We start from the raw sequence: 20,912 nt of genomic DNA on the forward strand, positions 1-20,912 counted from the left end.
ATGAAATTCAGAAAAATTAAACATTATTGATAATGATTATAAAAATAACAGTATTCCAAAAAAAACAAGAGCACCGCATAACGGGTGCCAACCGCTGCGAAAGCTTGTCAGAATTTTTTTTTTTTGAAGAGGTCATGGTGACCTTGACCTTTGACCTAGTGACCCAAAATTCGGTGTGGCGTGTAGAACTCATCAAGGTGCATATACTTATGAAGTTTCAAAGTTGTAGGTGAAAACACTTTGATTTTAGAGCCAATGTTAAGGTTTGTGCATGACGCATACGGCGGACGGCTGACCGCCGACGACAAGCTGGCTATGACAATACCTCGGGTTTTCCCTGAAAACAGCCAAGTTAAAAATGGGTGTGACGTGTAGAAATGAGGAAGGTGAATGTACATATGAAGTTTAAAAGTTGTAGGTGGAAGCACTTTTATTGTAGAGGCTATATTAAAGTTTTCTATTAGAGGTCACAGCGACCTTGACCTTTGACCTAGTGACCCAAATATGGGTGTGGCGTTTAGAACTCATCAAGGTGCATATACATATCAAGTTTCAAAGTTGTAGGTGGAAGCACTTTGATTTTAGAGCGAATGTAAAGGTTTATGTTAAAGTTTTATATTAGAGGTCACAGTGACCTTGACCTTTGACCTAGTGACCCAAAAATGGGTGTGGCGTGTACAACTCATCAAGGTGCATCTACATACGAAGTTTCAAAGTTGTAGGTGAAAGCACTTTGATTTTAGAGCCAATGTTAAGGTTTTAGCACGACGACTACGGCGGACGGCGAGCTGGCTATGACAATACCTCAGGTTTTCTCCGAAAACAGCCGAGCTAAAAAATTATATTATCAAGTGCTACAGAATTATGTCGCTGTATAAAAAAACTCACTTAGCCAATAATTGAGTTTATTTGATAAGTTTGGCTCTTTTTTTTTATTTTGGTTAGATTTTTTGGAGAAAAGTTACTTTTTGCCAATTTGCCTATAAGAAGCTGTAATTTCGAGCAAAAAAATCACTGAATGTGGTTATCTGGTGGAGACACTGGTATCGGATAGTCATGTGTGATAAGTCTATAGTGACTTGATGGTGCAGACCATTGTGGCCATCTGCTTAGGGTGAAGCCAAAATGGTCACAAGTGATGTATCAGTTGTGAATGGATTGGAGCGAAAAGTTGTTACAATATGTATGTGCAAATGAGTTGGGCCTATCTTTAAACTGCATCTGATATCTGATTGAGAAGCAGATCATTAAGTTCTAACACATAGGAAGTAAACCCAGATGTCATCAGTAAAAGGAAACAGCTTTATTGAACATTGGCTATGGATGTCATCAGCAAACCCAAAACAGTCATATGTAACACTCAGTGCTCCAGCTAGGATTTAAAAAGGGCAGGGTGGTTTTTTTGCTAAAAGGGCACTTTCGACATGTAGAATTTTGTCAAAAGGGCACTTTCGAGTGCGCGGGCTTTTCTGGAATGCTTCCACATGCATTTTAATTTATATGTTATTAATAATTGTTAGAATATATTATTCCCATTATTATTAAACCATTAAAATATAATGTCTACAAATGAAATAAATTAGTTACTTGTAATGTAATAAGAAATTTATCAATTATCATATGTAAAAAAAAAAAAAAAAATTGTGTGTGTGTGTGTGGGGGGGGGGGGGACAGGGCGGAGGTTCGGGAGGGCAGGGCGGAGGTTCGGGAGGACAGGGCCGGGCGCCCTCAAATTTAGGCCTAGCTGGAGCACTGAACACTGTCAACCACTTGTTAATAAGCAAAAAAGCATTATCGGATACCTTTAATGCAAATAAAATTAAAAGTAGAACTAATTTACTATGCTGAAGTTCAGTATTGAAATCCATCTTCGACTTTTGTTGAGTACCGGTAGGTTTTAAATATCAACACTTTCCACAGTTTCAACTAAACTGGCATTACATTGTTATCTTAGCTGCTAACAAATGATTAGTTCTGAATACACTGTAACTCCAATATAACGCGGATGACAGGGTCCAAGCCACGCAACAGCGTTATAAACGGACAGCGTTATAAGTTTTGAGCTTATTTATTTAAGGGGGCTATAAAAACAGGTATAGTATAGCCTTTAATATAGGTCCTGTCACTCCGTGTATTGTCATGCTGTGTTGTCATTCGCAAATTCATGCATATAAACCGAATCAAGCGATAACAGTATACATACTGCTTTTCTAATGTGCACATTTATCCGATAATCCAATATAATTACAACATCACTTACGAACAAATAATGTTAAACATTTATGACAAGAAATATGTTTACGAATTTCGTAAACAAAGTCATATGCCTACGCCATTTTTCAGAAAAATTAGTACAGTGCATTATGGGACACAGCTTTCATTGGACGAGCGAATTTTAATTTAGATTGAATGCAATACGATACATGTACAAAGAAATGGTTTTATTGCGTCATACGCAGCATGTAAAAAACGTGCTTTCCGCGGACTTTCTGATAACAGGCAAAAATTTAAGTGCATCTCTGTTAACTATTACACTGCGTTAGCATGTAAATAAATCGTCAGGATTTTTAAATGTATTTTTTGTATACGTACTGAAATATTAAACACAGCATGTGTAGCATATAATAAACGATAACACACTTACACAGCCATAGTTTATACAATGAAATACAATACACGATAAATACAAAACATAAACAGGTAATCGTTTTAAATAACTTTAATTTTAATTTGATAATTATTCCACTTGCACTTGCCTTATAGAAATTAGCGCACCGAACCGCTCTTTTAGGGAATACATGCAATAAACACGGACTCGCGAGTTTTCACACCTTTATTGACATTACACAACATATTAACACCAATTAGCTGTCGAGTGTCTTTTAACCTCTAATCGATTAAAATTAGTTGAATGGACAGATAAAGCAATCAAGCTGTGATCGCCGCCTTCTTTGAATTTTCTGAAAATACATGAAGTTGCATAACATGGATTTGAATCAGAAATGGAAGGTTGGAGAAAAAAATGGGATCCAAGGACCCCCCGCGTTAAATTGGACACAGCATTATAATGGACTGCACTATGTTGGAGTTACAGTGTAATTAGCCAATTTGTTGCACAGCTACTCTAAGCTTTTTATATGTTATTATCTGAAAATGAAATCATTAGCAGAATTTAGGCAACTTAATAAAATCCAGCCATAATTCAAAGGCTGTCATACTCTTTATTCTCTGACATTAAAACTATTCTGAAATAATATTTAATAACTTTTCCATCATGCATTTGTTAAGATCTTCACCAATACTAAAATTGTTGCTATTTTATTGCAATGATTTTAGAAATTGTTAATCTTTGTTAATAATTATAACTATTTATAAATCATGATATGAGCATGAAACTCATAACACCCCACAGACAATATTGCAACAAGATAGTCTGACAGCTTTTATTGTGCGCAACAGATGCTCTTAAAATTTTAATGCATGTTGATTCCTTTTTGTATTTCTCCCATGCAACGCACCCTTCATAAAGGTCGATAAACTCTGTTAATAGGTTCTTAACTACATCACAACAAGATATATTCTTAAGTCAAAAATATCGGCTTGCCCTGGAAGATTCCCAAAGATTTTGCAATGAATGAGAAGACAATACGGGCTAGAAAACATAAATATGGAAATGCAATTTATTTTAAGTGTCATAATATGCTTTCATAACAAGCGAGTAAAATCTGTGTTACCAATTTCTAAAGGAAAATAACCACACTCATAACAATATCACCCAGAAACAATACCAACAGAAATCGGCTATCTACAGACAGACAACCGGACCAGAGGCATGGCATGGTTTGTAACCAGAGAATGGCGGTCATGGTAGAGTTGAAACAAACTTCCCTCAGAGTCCATCAACATCTGACAGAATTTATTACAATAACAGAAATCCTGATGACTCCTGTTGAAAAAACACATAGTTTCTCAACAAACCCAGTGGAGATAATTACCTATCTGATCTGCGATATCATCTGGATTGTTTAACCCAGCCTATTCAAGTAGTACGTACTGGTCTAGAGACTCTATCTCCAAAGCAATTTACATGTTGCAATATATTTTATTTATCTGCTGCAAATAAATTTCTTTGTTTATAAGAAATTAAATTTTAAACAAGAGCTGTCTCCATAGGATGACATATGCCCCCGAAACACAGATTTTAAAACCTAAACGCGGACCCTATAAGTTCAAGGTCAAGGTCAAAGGGGTCAAAATGTGTGTGCATATTGAAAGACCTTGTCCATATACACATGCATACCAAATATGAAGGTTACATCTGAAGCGACATAGAAGTTATGAGCATTTTTTTTAAGTGTGACAGACAGACGGACAGACAGACGGACAGTGCAATCAATATAAGCCCTCCTTTGGGGGCATAAAAATATGAACAAGCAAATTTGTTGAATTGATATCCCCCGCCAATATGATTCTGGACACAAAAGTATTATATTTGACACTTGAGCATTTTTTCAAGATACAAAGGGCCATAAATCCGTTATTAACAGATGGTGTACAATGCCATTTGGCGTGCATCATCCTCTTATCCATATACATAATCATACCAAGTTTCAATTAAATCCGCCAAAGCACTTCCAAGATATGGCTCCGGACACACAAAAAAGCATTTTTTCAAGATACAAAGGGCCATAACTCTGTAATTAACTGATGGTGTACAATGCCATTTGGCGTGCATCATCCTCTTATCCATATACATACTCATACCAAGTTTCAATGATATCCGCCAAAGCACTTCCAAGATATGGCTCTGGATGGACAGACGGACGGAAAGACGGACAGACAGACAACGCCAAAACAATATCCCTCCGCCTATGGCGGGGGATAATAAAAAATCATAAAACTGAATTTTTGATTGTACAGGTTTGATATTGAATATACCACATTTAATGAACCCTAACTACATGTAGCAGAATACAAGTTTTTAATTGAATAGGGCAACTGTCTTTTTATTAGGAAAATAAATCACCATCAAAATTAAAAATCGTTTGCTTTTTTTACAAGGAAAATAGGTCCTTATAATCATAAGGTGGCATTTTTCGTTTTAGTTTTTTTCCTATGATGAACATTTTCTTCTTGAAACTGCTATTATTATTGTGAAAACAGGTGTTTTTCCATGTTTTATGTTGCACAATTGCATTGTTAGCAATGTGGCTTTTTTTAATGTTGCTGCTTAACACGTGTCAATAAAACATAATGCTATTTCAGTGAAGCCTGAATCCTTGGGATATCTGTAAAACCAGCCAACACGTTTTACATGAATGATTTTAAGATAAATGACTTAAAAACATGAAAATGGTATACACACAGTAAAAACAAAACCTGTGTTTGTGAAACACCCTACTGTGCTTTGAGGCCACACAGCAGCTATTTTATAGAAAATTGTTAAGTCCAAGGTTCATAACTACGCCAAAAATCAATGGACTGGAACAAAACTCACATCCCATCTTTAAGACATGTACATAAACTCACATACCAAAATCATCAAAGGCCCATAACTTCACAAAAGTTACATGGACCGGAACGAAACTCACACTTCATCTATAAGTCAAGTAGGAAGACTCACATAGATGTACCAAAAATCAGCCCAATATCTGAAAGCGTTGCGTAAAAACCTGCGGAAAACAGAATGCTGGACAGACAGATGGACAGATGGAAGGACAGTCCGACAGCTATATGCCACAGTACCTGGGGAATACAAACTAAATCTATACGGATCTTCCAATTAAAAAATGGTACAAACAATTTGTTTACTTGTTGATAAAGAAATGCAGGAATTTTGTTTACAGAAATGTTAATAACACCACTCACATACCAAAATCATCAAAGGCCCATAACTTCACAAAAGTTACATGTACAACGAAACTCACACTTCATATATAAGTCAAGTAGGAAGATTCACATAGATGTACCAAAAATCAGCCCAATATCTGAAAGCGTTGCGTAAAAACCTGCTGAAAACAGAATGCTGGACAGACAGATGGACAGATGGAAGGACAGTCAGACAGCTATATGCCACCCTACCTGGGGAATACAAACTAAATCTAAACGGATTTTCCAATTCAAAAACGGTACAAACAATTTGTTTACTTGTTGATAAAGAAATGCAGCAATTTTGTTTACAGAAATGTTAATAACACCACTTCTATGAGTTACCAGGTGCCCTGGCAAACCTATTCTGTATCAATCATAAAACACTTATATTATATCTCTGCAAAGGATTTGTTGCACATAAATATATTGTAGCGGCTGCAACATTTATTAAGTATGATGATTCAAATTTCAACTTCAACCAACACAAAATTGACTGACCATGGTGCATTTAAAGCAATTTAATTGTGTATGTCCTCTGACTTTCTTATAATATGGTCATAATATGTCTGGAAATAGTTTGACTACTATACTTTTATTGTTGTGTTTTTCAAAATGGAAATTTTAAGATAGTTAGTAGGAAATTAGACATTTTTTGTTTTCCAATCTAAGATTTTTTGCACATAATAGACAAAAGCTTCAGGGCTTTCCACAGGCCATTTAACGATCCCTCGCCGGGGCGCTTGAATTTCGAAATCAGAGTTCCCGGGGCACTTGAAATTTTCTGACCAGTGTATTTTTCAGTAAAAGAATGTGGAGATTGTCAAACAAAATAAAGGTTTCTCTATCAGTGTATCAATATTCCCTGTTTTAAAAGAAGCACTTGGTACCTACTTTCACAAGTAATCGCCATAAACACCACATGGTGTAATGGATAATCCACTGATAAGAGAATAGTATGACGCGCGTATTGATTATTTAAGCCACATTACACAGTCATTTAAATGCTGACAAGGATGTATCAGGTAACTTTCCAGTCGTCAAACTGTGATGTTCATCGTCCAATCGGTTACGCGAATGCTTATGAGGGCGGGGTTAACTATCGACCATTATTTTTGATTGACATTGTGCACGAAGTAAGAGTTAATCGCAGCTTGATTAGCAAGAAGTTGTACCATTAACGTAATATAAAACCGGTAACTAGTACAGTACAGTACATTAAAGACGGTTTCGGGCATCATCATCACACCTTTTTACTGTAAACAAGTGTTACATAAAACCCATAATTAATACGAGAAATTAATTGCAAGTGTTGAACAATTAATTACTTATAGCGAGTAAGTTGTGCAAATAACTCCCGGTTACAAGTATGCGATAAGTATTTCTGACATTTATTCGACACGAAATGCGCTTTAAAGGGGCCTTTTCACAGATTTTGGCATATTTTGAAGTTTGTCATTAAATGCTTTATATTGATAAATGTAAACATTGGATCTTAAAAGCTCCTGTAAATTAAATCAAGAATAAAGTTTAAAAAAGGAAAAAATGTTGCCGGCACCAGGGCTCGAACCAGTGACCCCCGGAGTCCTGGAGTTAGTCTGAAGTAAAAACGCATTAGCCCTCTCGGCTATTCCGCCGGGTATACACTGTTTAAGTATTTTATACCTTATATAAGCAATCTTCGTAGTTTTGTAAATTCAAACGACAACAACAGAACTCTCCAAATTATTCAATCGTTTCGCGTTGCAACGCTTTATAATTTTTAGGTTTTCAAATCGTCAAAAAAGATACATATAATGGCTATATTGGACTATGGTAAATGTTCAGTAATACTGTTTCCTCACAAATATCATAACTAAAACAAAAATTTGCGAATCTGAAACAACTTTTTTCAATTTTGTCAATTTACCAAACTGTGAAAAGATCCCTTTAACAAATTTTCTTTGAATTAATTACCCACAGTTGGAAATGTTTCGTCCGATAATCGATACTTAGAAGACTGATGATGGCAACTGCTCGGAATCCTCCTGGACAACGTGATTTTCATGCCTTATTCCGTCAAAACATTTATTCGACTCGTAAAGTGTTTAAACAAATTATCATTAACAACTGTTAATATTTGATGAAATCTCAAATGGGAATAATTAAATTTGTAATCTAAAACCCATTCCCGTAAGTCAATGTTAACCCGTTTTTAATCCGAAACACACTTCCGAATGTAAATGTTACCGCAACGTTAAAATATTATTGCTTCAAATTAGCAGTGCACATTTATTTTGTGTTGAATCTTTTTCTCAATTAAAAAGAGCGCGAAAATTATGCAGCATGTACAACGTCGCGTCATTTGCAGACAAAGCGTGCGCGTGTTGAGCGTTTTAACAAGCACACAACACGTCAGGGGATTGACGCATGTTCAGAGGTAATATTTCATCAAATCTATAAATTGTCACTTAAAATTTATTTGATACTATAGAAAAATGGCAAGGTTTGTGTTAAAGAAATAATTGATAGCTTTAATCGTAAATATTTACCAGAAAGAGATTTATAAAAACGGAATAAACGGGATTATCGGGTAATAAAAAGAAACTTGAAAAGTAGTAAGTATACAGTAATAGAGTCGGGTTGAATAGGATGTATTGGGGAATCGTTCGAATCTGGATTTTACTATCTGTGCGGGAAAGTTTTAAAACAATTAAACGATATAAAAAATTATATATATTTTTAAATTACTTGGGGATTTTCTTGAAGAGTCATAGCGCACCAAATGACGTCTTTTGACGCTGTTTTTCTTAGAGTTATAACCAGTGATTTTTTTTGATTTTTTTTCTTACAGCCTGTGCCTTTTGGATTGGGAAAATTAGCGCGATAAACCATGAAATTGGGAAAAATAGCGCGATAAACCATGAAATTGGGAAACATTATAAATATGATTATAAGAACAGAATTAAAATTATTAAAGTATGTTTGACAGCATTTTTATATTATAAAGTACTAATTTAATGTGTTCTTACAATGAAGACAATGTTAAGTTAATATCCTTACACATTCAGATTGAACTTGCAATAATCTATATAGATTCTTAAATATACCCAGGGACCTATACAAACATTTGTTTGTATAGGTCCCTGATATACCATTTAATCATAACCTCTTTAACAGTAAGAATTTAATTCAGTATTCTTTTAAATTAAATATCATACGGTGAAAACATTAACAAATATTTATATAAAAAAAACGCTTTAGTGGTCTTGCTATGTTAATGATGTATTATATGGAGTTAAAATAATTTATTTCATTTCTTTACCTTTCAACATCTTGCACTTCAATGCTATTTCAGTAAACTGTAAAGCGTGACAAACATAATAAAGCAGAATATGCATATGAATCTGATTTTACACAGATCCACTAACATATAAATCATATCATGTTTGTCTCTTTCCATTTTCGAACGATACTCATCTAAAATGCATTTAACTTTGTGAGTAACGGTAGACTAATTCCAATTTCCCAACACTGATTTCCGTGATGCACATTCACTGTGAAGATTTGTAATAAATATTTGTTGTTTTTATCTCAAATGTTATATTTTGCGTTAATTGACAAACGCATTAAATTATTCCGTAATAACCATATGATATCCATTGTTAATTTGAATGTTATTTATCATTTTCGCCGCTCATCGCAAATTTCTCGTCTGCTTGCCGCCATCTTGGGCGTGTGTAAAAACAGGCGTTTACAATCGGGTTACATCGGCTATCGTCGGTATCCTCCGCAATATAGATAGAGATGTGGATAGCAACGTAAAATCGTATTCGGCTAAATTCGCGAACAATACGTAAGTCAGTTGTTGTTCGGCGACAACTTGGCAACTCGATCGGCACTCGTTCGAAATTATTGCTTAATTACATTGTAATCTTATTGACTTTATTGGGAAAATTTTGTCTTTTTTTGGGAAATTTTAATCAAATTTTGGGGAAAAAACGTCAATTTTTGCAATTTTGAAGCAGCCGAATATCTGCTGTAATTTCTGGAAAAAAAAATCACTGATAACGCACCACAGAACGTGAATTGACACGTTAAATTAAAAAAAAATCAACTTCGGGAGGGGACGCCCCTCCCAAACCACCCCTATAAGCCTGACAAAAATCCTGTGGAAAGCACTGAGCTTCATTAGTAATCTCTGGATAATATTTTATATCCTGTTGGGCATTTTACAGATTTCATGACATTTAAAATTGAAAAATATTTGTGGAGATTTTTTTTTTATTTTGAATAGCCACTATCCAATGACTCTGCATGGTACAATGGAGAAAAACAAACATGTAATGCAATCAATGTATTCATATAAGGCAGTATGTAATTTGAATTTAATTAAATGGCTAAAAAAAGAATGCATCAGTGATGATCAAAACCAACAATTTATAGCATGATACTGCAACTGCATCAGACATGCACTGTATATTAATTGGAGGGGGGGGACAAATGAACTACACTACGCGACCCGTGATTTTTGCCGCGATTCTCGCAACACCGCAATCGATGCAACGTGACAAATCGCGGTGTTTCCGAGCGACAAGAAAATTTGGGTGATGCCTCGGCGACTGTCGCGCGATGTATCTCGCTGTTGCGCAATCAGCGCGAATCAGCGCAAATCACCGCGTACCGCCGTGATTCCCCTTTTTAAGCGATTTACGTTGAGGGTTACACTACATTACATGTAACAAATATGTATACACTTACATTATACATTGCAATAATAAAGATTTTGTTGTTGTTGTATACAATGGGCGTATTAGCTTAAATACTCCTGTTCCGACATGAACTTGATGAAGTAATGTCGGAAGCTTTAACGGCTCCAAATTAATAAAACAGCGCAGAATGATCATGCAATAATTATTGAACTTAACATGTAAACATTATTTAACTAATTGCATTAGCAGAATGTTTATTAACACTTACAATCAATTATATTCCAGGCCTGAAAACACTACCACTGCTAGTGTTTTTCCCAGGAGGGCAAAGGGGCATGGCGCATTACTTTCAAAAAGGGCATTTTAGCGCGCAGTTTAGGCAAAAAAGGGCAAAAACGTTCCCTGAATACCTGAATTACGAGGAAACATGTAATCGCATCAGAAGCAGTTGTGGAAAAATAACATTTAAACAAGCACATTTAATGGTAATAGATGTATTTAACTTACTATGATTTATATTAATATATTTACCTTGCAATGTACATTTAAGTTCCATGCTGTTTCAGTAAACTGTACAGCACGACAAACATAATAAAGCAATATATGCATATGAATCTGATTATACACAGATCCACTAACATATAAATGAAACCATGTTTGTCTTATCCCATTTTCTAACAATAATCTCGACATATGTTTAAATAACATTGCGAGTAAATTGATCACTAACAATATGCAAACACTCGTTTCTGTGACATACATCCACCGAGTAGATTACAAATAAATAAATAATATTGTTGCTATCTTAAACATTTTTATGCATCGTTGATTATCACAGACATTTTATTAATTCCTTCTTAATGTATAATCTCCATGTTAATTCGATCGTTTGCGACGTTATTTGCCATTTTTGCCGAGTCACAATTTAATTCTGTATTGTCCGCCATGTTGATAAAATGTCAAATGATGTAAGCGACAGGTGCGCATAGCAACGTTAAATCGTATACGCGATTCGCATTTTGTTAAATTAGTATACGTCTCAGTAATTATTTCAAGAATTAGATCTAATTATCTTAAAGACGAAAACGATAAAGAATAAATTTGATAGTGATTTTAAATGTAATAATGCGTTAAAATATATGTTTTGATATAACTGAATAATGCATGCAATGCACAATTGCCACGAGAATAACATCGAGTTTTTCATCAAAAGTCTCCGAAGTAATGATTTTATCGTAAAGAAGTACACATTGCCGAGCGAAAAGTGCGCTTGGTATAACATAGCCTCTGGCATTATCGATTGATACTGACACGGGGTTATTCACGCATGACTAATTCACAGCTTTGGAGCAGTCAGTAAGACCTACCTATAAATCGAGCACTGTTATAGATTAAATCTGCTCAATTAATATAGTCGATTAGACGTGACGTCTCTCGAGTAAATCAAGCACAGTCGGAGCGTCACAGACAATCAAGGAAGCTGATTTTGCGGACCAAGTTAGATCGTAAGGCAATAAAGATGTTATCGATAATGGCGCGTGGCGAAATTTGCCTTTGAAAAAAAAGGCGCGTGGCGAAATTAGACTTTGAAAAGGGCAGCATGGCGATCCGGGAGGGCGGCGTGGCTTTTCGCCACGCTAAAATGGCCTGGGAAAAACACTAACTGCTCAAATACCATATTGTTGCCATATACATGTAGCGTAGCACTGTGTAAATTGAAAGTTGCATAGTGTTTCGTCATTGGTCGGTTATAAATACCTTGTTTCTCTATACATGGTATTTGATTAAGACGAAACTAATAATTTGGTAATTTACGAGAAATATGTTATCGATAATGGCGCGTGGCGAAATTTGCCTTTGAAAAAAAAGGCGCGTGGCGAAATTAGACTTTGAAAAGGGCAGCATGGCGATCCGGGAGGGCGGCGTGGCCTTTCGCCACGCTAAAATGGCCTGGGAAAAACACTAACTGCTCAAATACCATATTGTTGCCATATACATGTAGCGTAGCACTGTGTAAATTGAAAGTTGCATAGTGTTTCGTCATTGGTCGGTTATAAATACCTTGTTTCTCTATACATGGTATTTGATTAAGACGAAACTAATAATTTGGTAATTTACAAGAAATATGACATAACTTTGATCTCACCGTGTGTGTTATTGACGTTATTAATATGTTAATACTTATTTTTACAATTCATTAAGAATTATAACGTGTAGCCCTTTTGTTAACAGTGTTTAGCAAAATATTCGCGCCTTAAGGCACGGAAAATTGTTTAAGTAACACTTTCATTTAAAGTTAAATGTAATCGGTAGATTACGTCTAATTATTTGGACTAGATTATGCTATACTTATTTATTTTCTGTTTCAGGCTCCAATGCGGATAACTCGTGTTACTCACGTTACTTTCCGAGCGTTGTACATACATTCACAATGCTTGATAAGCCGGAAATCGGAAATACATTACTGTTCTATTTTTAAGTACATGTTATTATGATACCTATATATTAAAGCCATTAAACATTGTGTTTGTTTTGCTGGAAAAAAAACGAGTATATCAACGTAGCACTAAGCATTCGCAAAGTTAAATAAATATGATGATGTATAATGTACAAGCATTTCTCTGGGTTTTTACGTCCAAAACAAAAAACCCTCAACATTTGATTATTTATTGTGTACTGTCCAGCGGGTGATAGTGTTTATTCTAGTGTCTAATTGGCACTCTTTGTACGTGTTCAAACTGTGAAAAGATGTGACAATCACAGAAACAACAAGATGGCGCTGCCAATTAAGTGCGATAATGGATCAAAGGGCATTGACAAAAAATAACAGTTTGTATATATTTTTCGGCGTTTACTCAGATGGTCTCTCACAACAAAAAAACTATACACGTCAAGGCATTATGTTTTACTTCTATCAGTAACGATACGGATACGGCGTGTTTGATTTGATATGACTTGAAAAGAAATATCAAATTTTTGGCGATATAACTGATTTAAAAATACCAAAGAAACATTTAACCGAAATCAACAGAATTCAATGTTCCCTGCGCTACGCAGTTTGTATAAAAAACAATACTTGCACACTCTTTACCTTGACCTTGTACATTGCCGCATAATTTTCGCGCTCTTTTTTCGGGAAATATACATGATGGCTATATTGGAAGCAATTGTGAACGTTGTGTTAACATTAAAACATCGGAAGTGTGTTTCGGATTATAAATTATTATTCTCATTTGGGAATTTAACAGAACATTAATTCTTATGGTATAATTGTTTTGAATTGTATCTTAATTTGTAACAACGCTTTACGTGTCGAAAAAAATGTTTTGATAATATTATGCATTAATAGCACAATTTCCAGGAGGAAAACGTTTTTTTTACATGAAGGCGTATGACGCAATAAAACGTTTTTTTTATGTAAGATCGTATTGCATTAGATCTAAATTTTAATACGCTCGTCCAATGAAAGCTGTGTTCCACATTATGCACTATACTCTTTACACTTCTGAAAAATGGCGTAGCGATATAGTTGTTAATGAAATTCTCAAACATATTTACCGACATATATGGTTAAGATTATTTTTCGGAAGTGATGTTGCAATTATGTTGGATTATTTGATAATTGTGAACATTAGAAAAGCGTTATGTATACATTTATCGATACGATTCGGTTTATATGCATGAATTGGCGAATCATCGATGTCAACGATATCCACTGCTATCACAGCGAATTGCAGCAAATCACCACAACATTGAGGGGATTTAGCGCGAAGATTATCTTGCTCTCGCGCGACGTCGGAGTGACGAGTCTCGTGAAATCGCGGTGATTGTCCACCCAAAAAGCAAAATGCCCGCCTTGACTTCGCAAATTAAGCAAAAATCACGGGTCGCGTAGTGTAGCATATGAGTTGTGCATTCCTGACTTGTATACTAAGAAAGCACAAAGAAATTACTGTATACTGTAGGGGTTGTTTAAATAAACTCTTTTCTTATGTCATCACAGAGCAACATAATCTTGAGAAATGAATATTCGGAAATAACACATTTCTTGCTCCTATGTGACACGCACCTTAAATGTTTGTTGGATATACAATTTTAATTGCTTTCGGTTCAAAATGCAAATAACATCTTGTTTTATTGCATGTGAGTCTGAGTATCAGTGGGTACAAATACATCTAAGCACTAAACAATTTTTCATATGAATCATGGCTCTTAATTTTTTGTGATTAAGAACAGCCCAGTTTATGATAAAGACATTTCAATACATGCACTACCATGTAAATAATTCTTCTCATGGGCATTTCAGAATTGCTCATTAAGAACCAATACTTAGTAATTGTTAGTACTAATGCTCCAGGAAATACTTCATGTTACAAATGTAGGGTACAATTTTTTACTGAAAAACTGACAAAGAACATTTCGGCATGAATGTACCAATGCAAGGTGTGAGTCAAGTTTAAACCAATTCATTTAGCTTGATTGCATCAAAGCCTTAGACTTATTGAGACACTCTCTGGTAACTTTTACGGTATGAATTAGTACTTGGGAGTCTTTAGAGAACATTTTAATAACTTAACAAGAGTAGGGATAAACCTAGTGATCACTAGGCGAACACGATATGCACCATACCCTCACAACTTCAAGTGCAAGTTGTTAATGATTAATCTAACCAGTGAAAATGTTCTCCCACTGAATCATAATTTTGTTTACCAAATTAACAATAGATCAATTGTAATTATATTTCCATTGGCTGTTTTATAAAGTTTTAGGCAGACAAATTGTAACCAAATGCAACTTTTAAAGCCAAATTTTATCAGTAAAGTGTAAGCTATTTTAGAGGATAGCAGAATAACCCCTGGTACAATAACCAGACACTCTACAGGTTACTTTCATTTGACCTACTGAACATCTACAACAGTTACAAGTACGCTAGTTCTTCTGCATTTTTGCTGATTGTTCTAAAAGATGTCCCTACATCATAATTATTGTACCCTGTAGATCTTTCACATTGTCTTTTGGGTGGCACTAACTGGGATCATTAAGTGGCATATCGGGTTCACTATTTTGTGCTCATTTTCAGCTGGAAATCCATTTAAAGGCCTAATGCCAGTTTCCCTGCTTTCTTCAAATTTTCTATTGTATAAACAAGGAAGGAATCAATGGTTTTAACACCTGGAGTCTGCATTTTCTCCACTCTTACATCAACATACTGATGCTTGGTTCTGTGTGTGAATTTTTTTTTTTGCAATTCTTTTTTAACGATTACGTAGTTCCAGACGGAAAACGAGTGCAGATCAATTTGTGTGAACATACTGATGTCCCTGGGTTAGTCTGTAAATACTGCCATGTCAAAACTACCAAATTCACAGTGTGCCTGGGTGCACATCATGGTCACAAAATGTCAAAGTTCAGAAAATATTACTTTTTTACTATGTAAACAGTTACAAGAAATAGCATCTGGTTAAAAAGAAACATGAATTGGTTAAAATACTGACAATATAAATAACATATTGATAATTCATGTTTTGAATCATTTTCAGCTTGTTCATTCATTGTTTTGTCAGACGCCAAGATTTTGAAGCAATCTATGGTTTTGTTTTTAAATAATGTTCTAAGCAAGCTTATTTGATCAGACTATAAGGCATAACCATAAAATATCATTTAGTCACAAACAACTCTGTATTGAACAAAATTGCTGAATTCATTGATCAGCTCAACAATCTCAGTGCTGTTATAGTAAATATACCAATATTTTCTGAAGCAGTAAACAGGACATGCAGATCAAGTTGAGTATCCAAATTTTCAAATTACTGGGGAAACATAGACATTCTATAAATGTGTCACCAACCACAAAAGACACTAGAAGCCTTCAGCAGCAGCTGCCTTTTCAGATTTCAGCATTCAATTGCATCATTGGCAGACTTCCCCCAAGACATGTGCAGCGTGAATTAGACGGGGTACATGTATATCAGGAATTGTATATAGAAAAATAACCTAACCCCTCATTGGGTTGACCAAAGCTCTTCACTTTGAAATGTAAACATCCCCAGAAGCAAAGTGAAAATGGCTATGTGCAAACAGCATAAACCCAGAACAGCCTGCAAGTAACTCTAGTAAGAATGGTCATCAACTAAATTTAACTTTCTAAGGGAATACTGAGTCAATCTTGTGCTTGCGACCACTTGAATTAAGCGACTTTTGTCTTATGCAACCACTTTAAATCCCGCCCAAGCGGGTTTACCTATATTTTCATATTGTATTAAGCGACTTTTGTCTTACGCGACCAGCGACCGCTGATTTTAGTGTATTTTGATGCCCGAGTCTTGAATGAAGCGACCGCTTTAAGGTAAAAGTGGTAAATCTGTTGACCGTTCAGGGACAAAACAGTGTTGATTGTTCATCTAAGCCGATAACATAAACGATGACACCTTTGTTGTGATTTCACACCAGCCATTTTCCTTTGTCTCGATGACCGGTTCTGACAGGTGTTAATGCTGACTGCGTATCAATTTTTGGTGTCGAATAATACAGTGAGGTATTGCCAACAGTCTACTGGTTAAAGAGTTTACTATCTGGGATGTTAAGTGACAAATTTGATCGCGATTTTACTGCAGAAACAATGCCCCGACGCGACAAACATTTTCACAGTGTTCTCGAGAGGTGTTAAAAAAAACCTATTTATCGGTTACATGTAGCGAAACCTGTTCATTAAAAAATGTAATTGTAATTATGCTTATTAGTTTGTGTTAGCAAATTTTCCAATCAGGTGTGTTTATTTAGTTTTCAATCAAGGTGTTTTATATATTTCCCTATGTACCATAATCGAGTCAGATATATATAAGCTTACATGCAGAAATTAAAATGTCAAAACGGAAAGTCTTAACGTTAAATGAGAAAATTCGAGTATTGGATGTGTCGAAGAGTAAAAGGGTATGTAAATCTAATCGCGAACGAGTTTGGAGTCGGAAAAACCCATTCTCCGTGCAAACCATTTACATTGTATTTAGAATTAGAGAGAACAAATACAACTTATTTTAAGTAAAAAATTGTTTTATTCATTTTATTTATATTTAGATTCATTTGATTACAAAAGCAGAAATCGCTGTGTCAAAAAGAGATAATCCGATATCTGGATTTAAAATCAAAGGTCCGCATTCATCACAAATGGCCTTTCTTTTATTTAAAGACCATTTTATTAAGAGACCACTTTTGGTTACTCCCTTTAGTGGTCTCTAAATACAAGATTGAATGTACAAATGCGTCAAAATACGTTTCTAAGTGGTAAAGGGTTATGTATAGTTTGCTCTTAAATTAACAGTTTAATTTTACAAAAAATTGCAGTTCAAATGAAATTCTAAATAATATTGGTATAAAATAGTATAAAACCTAACAAGTACATGCAGAATGTTTATTACTTATATTTATTTGTATGCTTAATCTAAACAAAAGGACCAACCAATTCAAGGCTTGACAATTATGTCACAGCCATTTTCATACTCAGTTTGCATTACAGAACTTCCATAGTCCATTAGGACAGCTTACAAATTATAAGAAAGCAACAGTCATAAACTCATATTGATAGCAATAACACTGGTAGCATGTTTATAGACACTTAGATGACAGAGTCAGTAACCATTCATGTTAAACAACTGGAAATGCAAAAACAATGATAAGGAGATAACCCTAGGCAAACACTTGTATTCAAGTTCAAGAGGGACAATTCATATAAGAAAAAGCATGATAAAGGCAGTAAACTATCGTTTTTGCAGGAGTATAAGGCAGATAATCATTGGGGTACATAGGTCATTAATAAAATCTCAGGTTTTTCATTGCTTATAAAGCCAGCAGGTACACTTGAGATGAAGTATGAGCCAGTGTTGTCAGTGGTGTAGAAGGTAAACAACCAAGAAAAAAAAACAGAAAAAAATATTTGCTTCTCCTGACGTCATTATCACTGTCTGTTACAACAAGCACCAATAATTAGCAAGGTTGTTCTGCCAAGTCATTAACAAACACTTGATCTCCTACTGTTGGAATGCAGGCATTTAAGTTTCAAACATGAGAAAATATTAATAAAACACTGAGCAAGTAATTAATCACAAGAATGCATATCTACAGGGACAAAATAATGAAGATAACACATTTTTTGCCAAACATCTCATAAAATGCACGGGATATGAAAGAAATTCAATTAACAAAACTAACAAAAAATTGAATTGATATCACTGATAGTAAGAGTGGTATTTAAAGAGGAAAGAACCATTGCCAAATGCATTATTTTAGGTTAAATATTATCAAAAACTTGTACTATAAGTGTTTCAATGACTGCATCATGTCTAGAAAACATATGATCAATCTGCAGATTGGAACAAACAGAATCTTTATGGGAACATAGAGCTGAAGTGATGTGCATATTTTTCCACAGTGTCTTCAGTTAGATTTAAACGCATAAAGTGACCCCGTGACCTAGTTTATGACACGGCATGACCAATATTCGAACTTGACCTAGACATCATCTAGACACAACTTCTGACCAAGTTTGCTGAAGATGGGATGAAAACTACTTGAACAAGGGCTGTTTGTAAAACATGCATGCCCCCCATATGGGCTGTCTGTTGTAGTGGCAGCCATTGTGTGAATACGATTTTTGTCACTGTGACCTTGACCTTTGACCTAGTGACCTGAAAATCAATAGGGGTCATCTGCGGGTCACGATCAATGTACCTATGAAGTGTCATGATCCTAGGCAAAAGCGTTCTTGAGTTATCATCCGAAAATCATTTTACTTTTTCGGGTCACCGTGACCTTGACCTTTGACCTTGTGACCTCAAAATCAATAGGGGTCATCTGCAAGTCATGATAAATCTACCTATGAAGTTTCATGATCCTAGGCGTATGCGTTCTTGAGTTATCATCCGAAAACCATTTTACTATTTCGGGTCACCATGACCTTGACCTTTGATCTAGTGACCTCAAAATCAATAGGGGTCATCTGCGAGTCATGATCAATCTACCCATGAAGTATCATGATCCTAGGCGTATGCGTTCTTGAGTTATCATCCGGAAACCATTTTACTATTTCGGGTCACCGTGACCTTGACCTTTGACCTAGTGACCTCAAAATCAATAGGAGTCATCTGCAAGTCATGATCAATCTACCCATGAAGTTTCATGATCCTAGGCGTATGCATTCTTGAGTAATCATTCAAAAACCATTTTACTATTTCAGGCCACCGTGACCTTGACCTTTGACCTAGTGACCTCAAAATCAATAGGGGTCATCTGCAAGTCATGATCAATGTACCTATGAAGTTTCATGATCCTAGGCCCAAGCGTTCTTGAGTTATCGTCTGACAACCACCTGGTGGACGGACCGACAGACCGACCGACAGACCGACATGAGCAAAGCAATATACCCCCTCTTCTTCGAAGAGGGGCATAATTAAAGAGCGGACACCATGCTTAATGTTTAAAACGCACTTAGTGACCCCGTGACCTAGTTTATGACCCATATTCTAACTTGACCTAGACATCATCTAGATACAACATCTGACCAAGTTTGGTGAAGATCGGTTGAAAACAACTTGAATTAGAGAGCGGACACTTAATACGGACCGACCGACAGACAGACAAGCTCACTCCTATATACCCCCCTAAACTTCGTTTGTGGGGGTATAATAAATTTCTGTGAATCAGTGGGTGATGCAAATCCTGCAATTTTGACTTAACTCTCTCTTCCTCCCACCCATACAGACCCATGGAACTACTCAGGTGTTTCTGTTTGGGTTTCTCCCTTTCACATATGAGCTCCCAACCAAATATAACACAATTATTATCAACAATAACTCAGATATAATTATCAAATAAACGTAAATACCATTTTCCAATTTCAGTGTTAAAGGTAACTTGCCCAAAATGGTAAAAGACTGCTCCTTTCTTTCCCTCCATAAGACGTCGCCTGTGAGCACTAACCTGTTCCCGTTTGTGTTTCTCCCGTTTCCGTATGAGCTCCACAAGGAGTCTGGCCTTCTCCAGATCCTGTCTCAGTCTCTGCCAGTACTTCAGCTGCTCCCGTAGCAGGCTGCTCTGCTTGTCATTCTTTGGCTGAAAACACAAGCACTTGTACATGCTTATCAGAGATGACCCTTTCCGCCTATGTGTATATGGATTTTCTGTAAGAAGGGACTTTCCTTAAACAAACAATACCATAAATACCACATGCATTAATTGTTTGTTGTTGTTAAATTTTATATTAACTGTTTTTAACTTTCATATTAGCTAAACTTCATTTACTGCCTAAGCTTATATAACGTAATGTATGAGCAAACTGAATAATTAACCGTGAAGCAGACA

At 35.5% G+C, this 20,912-nt stretch overlaps 1 protein-coding gene across 6 annotated transcripts in view; it reads right to left on the reverse strand.

Annotated features, from left to right (window-relative positions):
- The window catches only part of LOC127859482 (peregrin-like), a 98,847-nt gene that overhangs the window by 56,207 nt on the left and 21,728 nt on the right, over window positions 1-20,912 (reverse strand). For all 6 annotated transcript variants that reach the window (XM_052396948.1, XM_052396958.1, XM_052396979.1 and 3 more), the window contains one exon: window positions 20,532-20,663. In XM_052396948.1, the coding sequence (XP_052252908.1) occupies window positions 20,532-20,663 (132 nt within the window). The remainder of the gene's footprint in view (window positions 1-20,531; window positions 20,664-20,912) is intronic.

This window comes from Dreissena polymorpha, chromosome 1 (assembly GCF_020536995.1).
Source record: "Dreissena polymorpha isolate Duluth1 chromosome 1, UMN_Dpol_1.0, whole genome shotgun sequence".
NCBI classification, from domain to species: Eukaryota; Metazoa; Mollusca; class Bivalvia; order Myida; family Dreissenidae; genus Dreissena; species Dreissena polymorpha.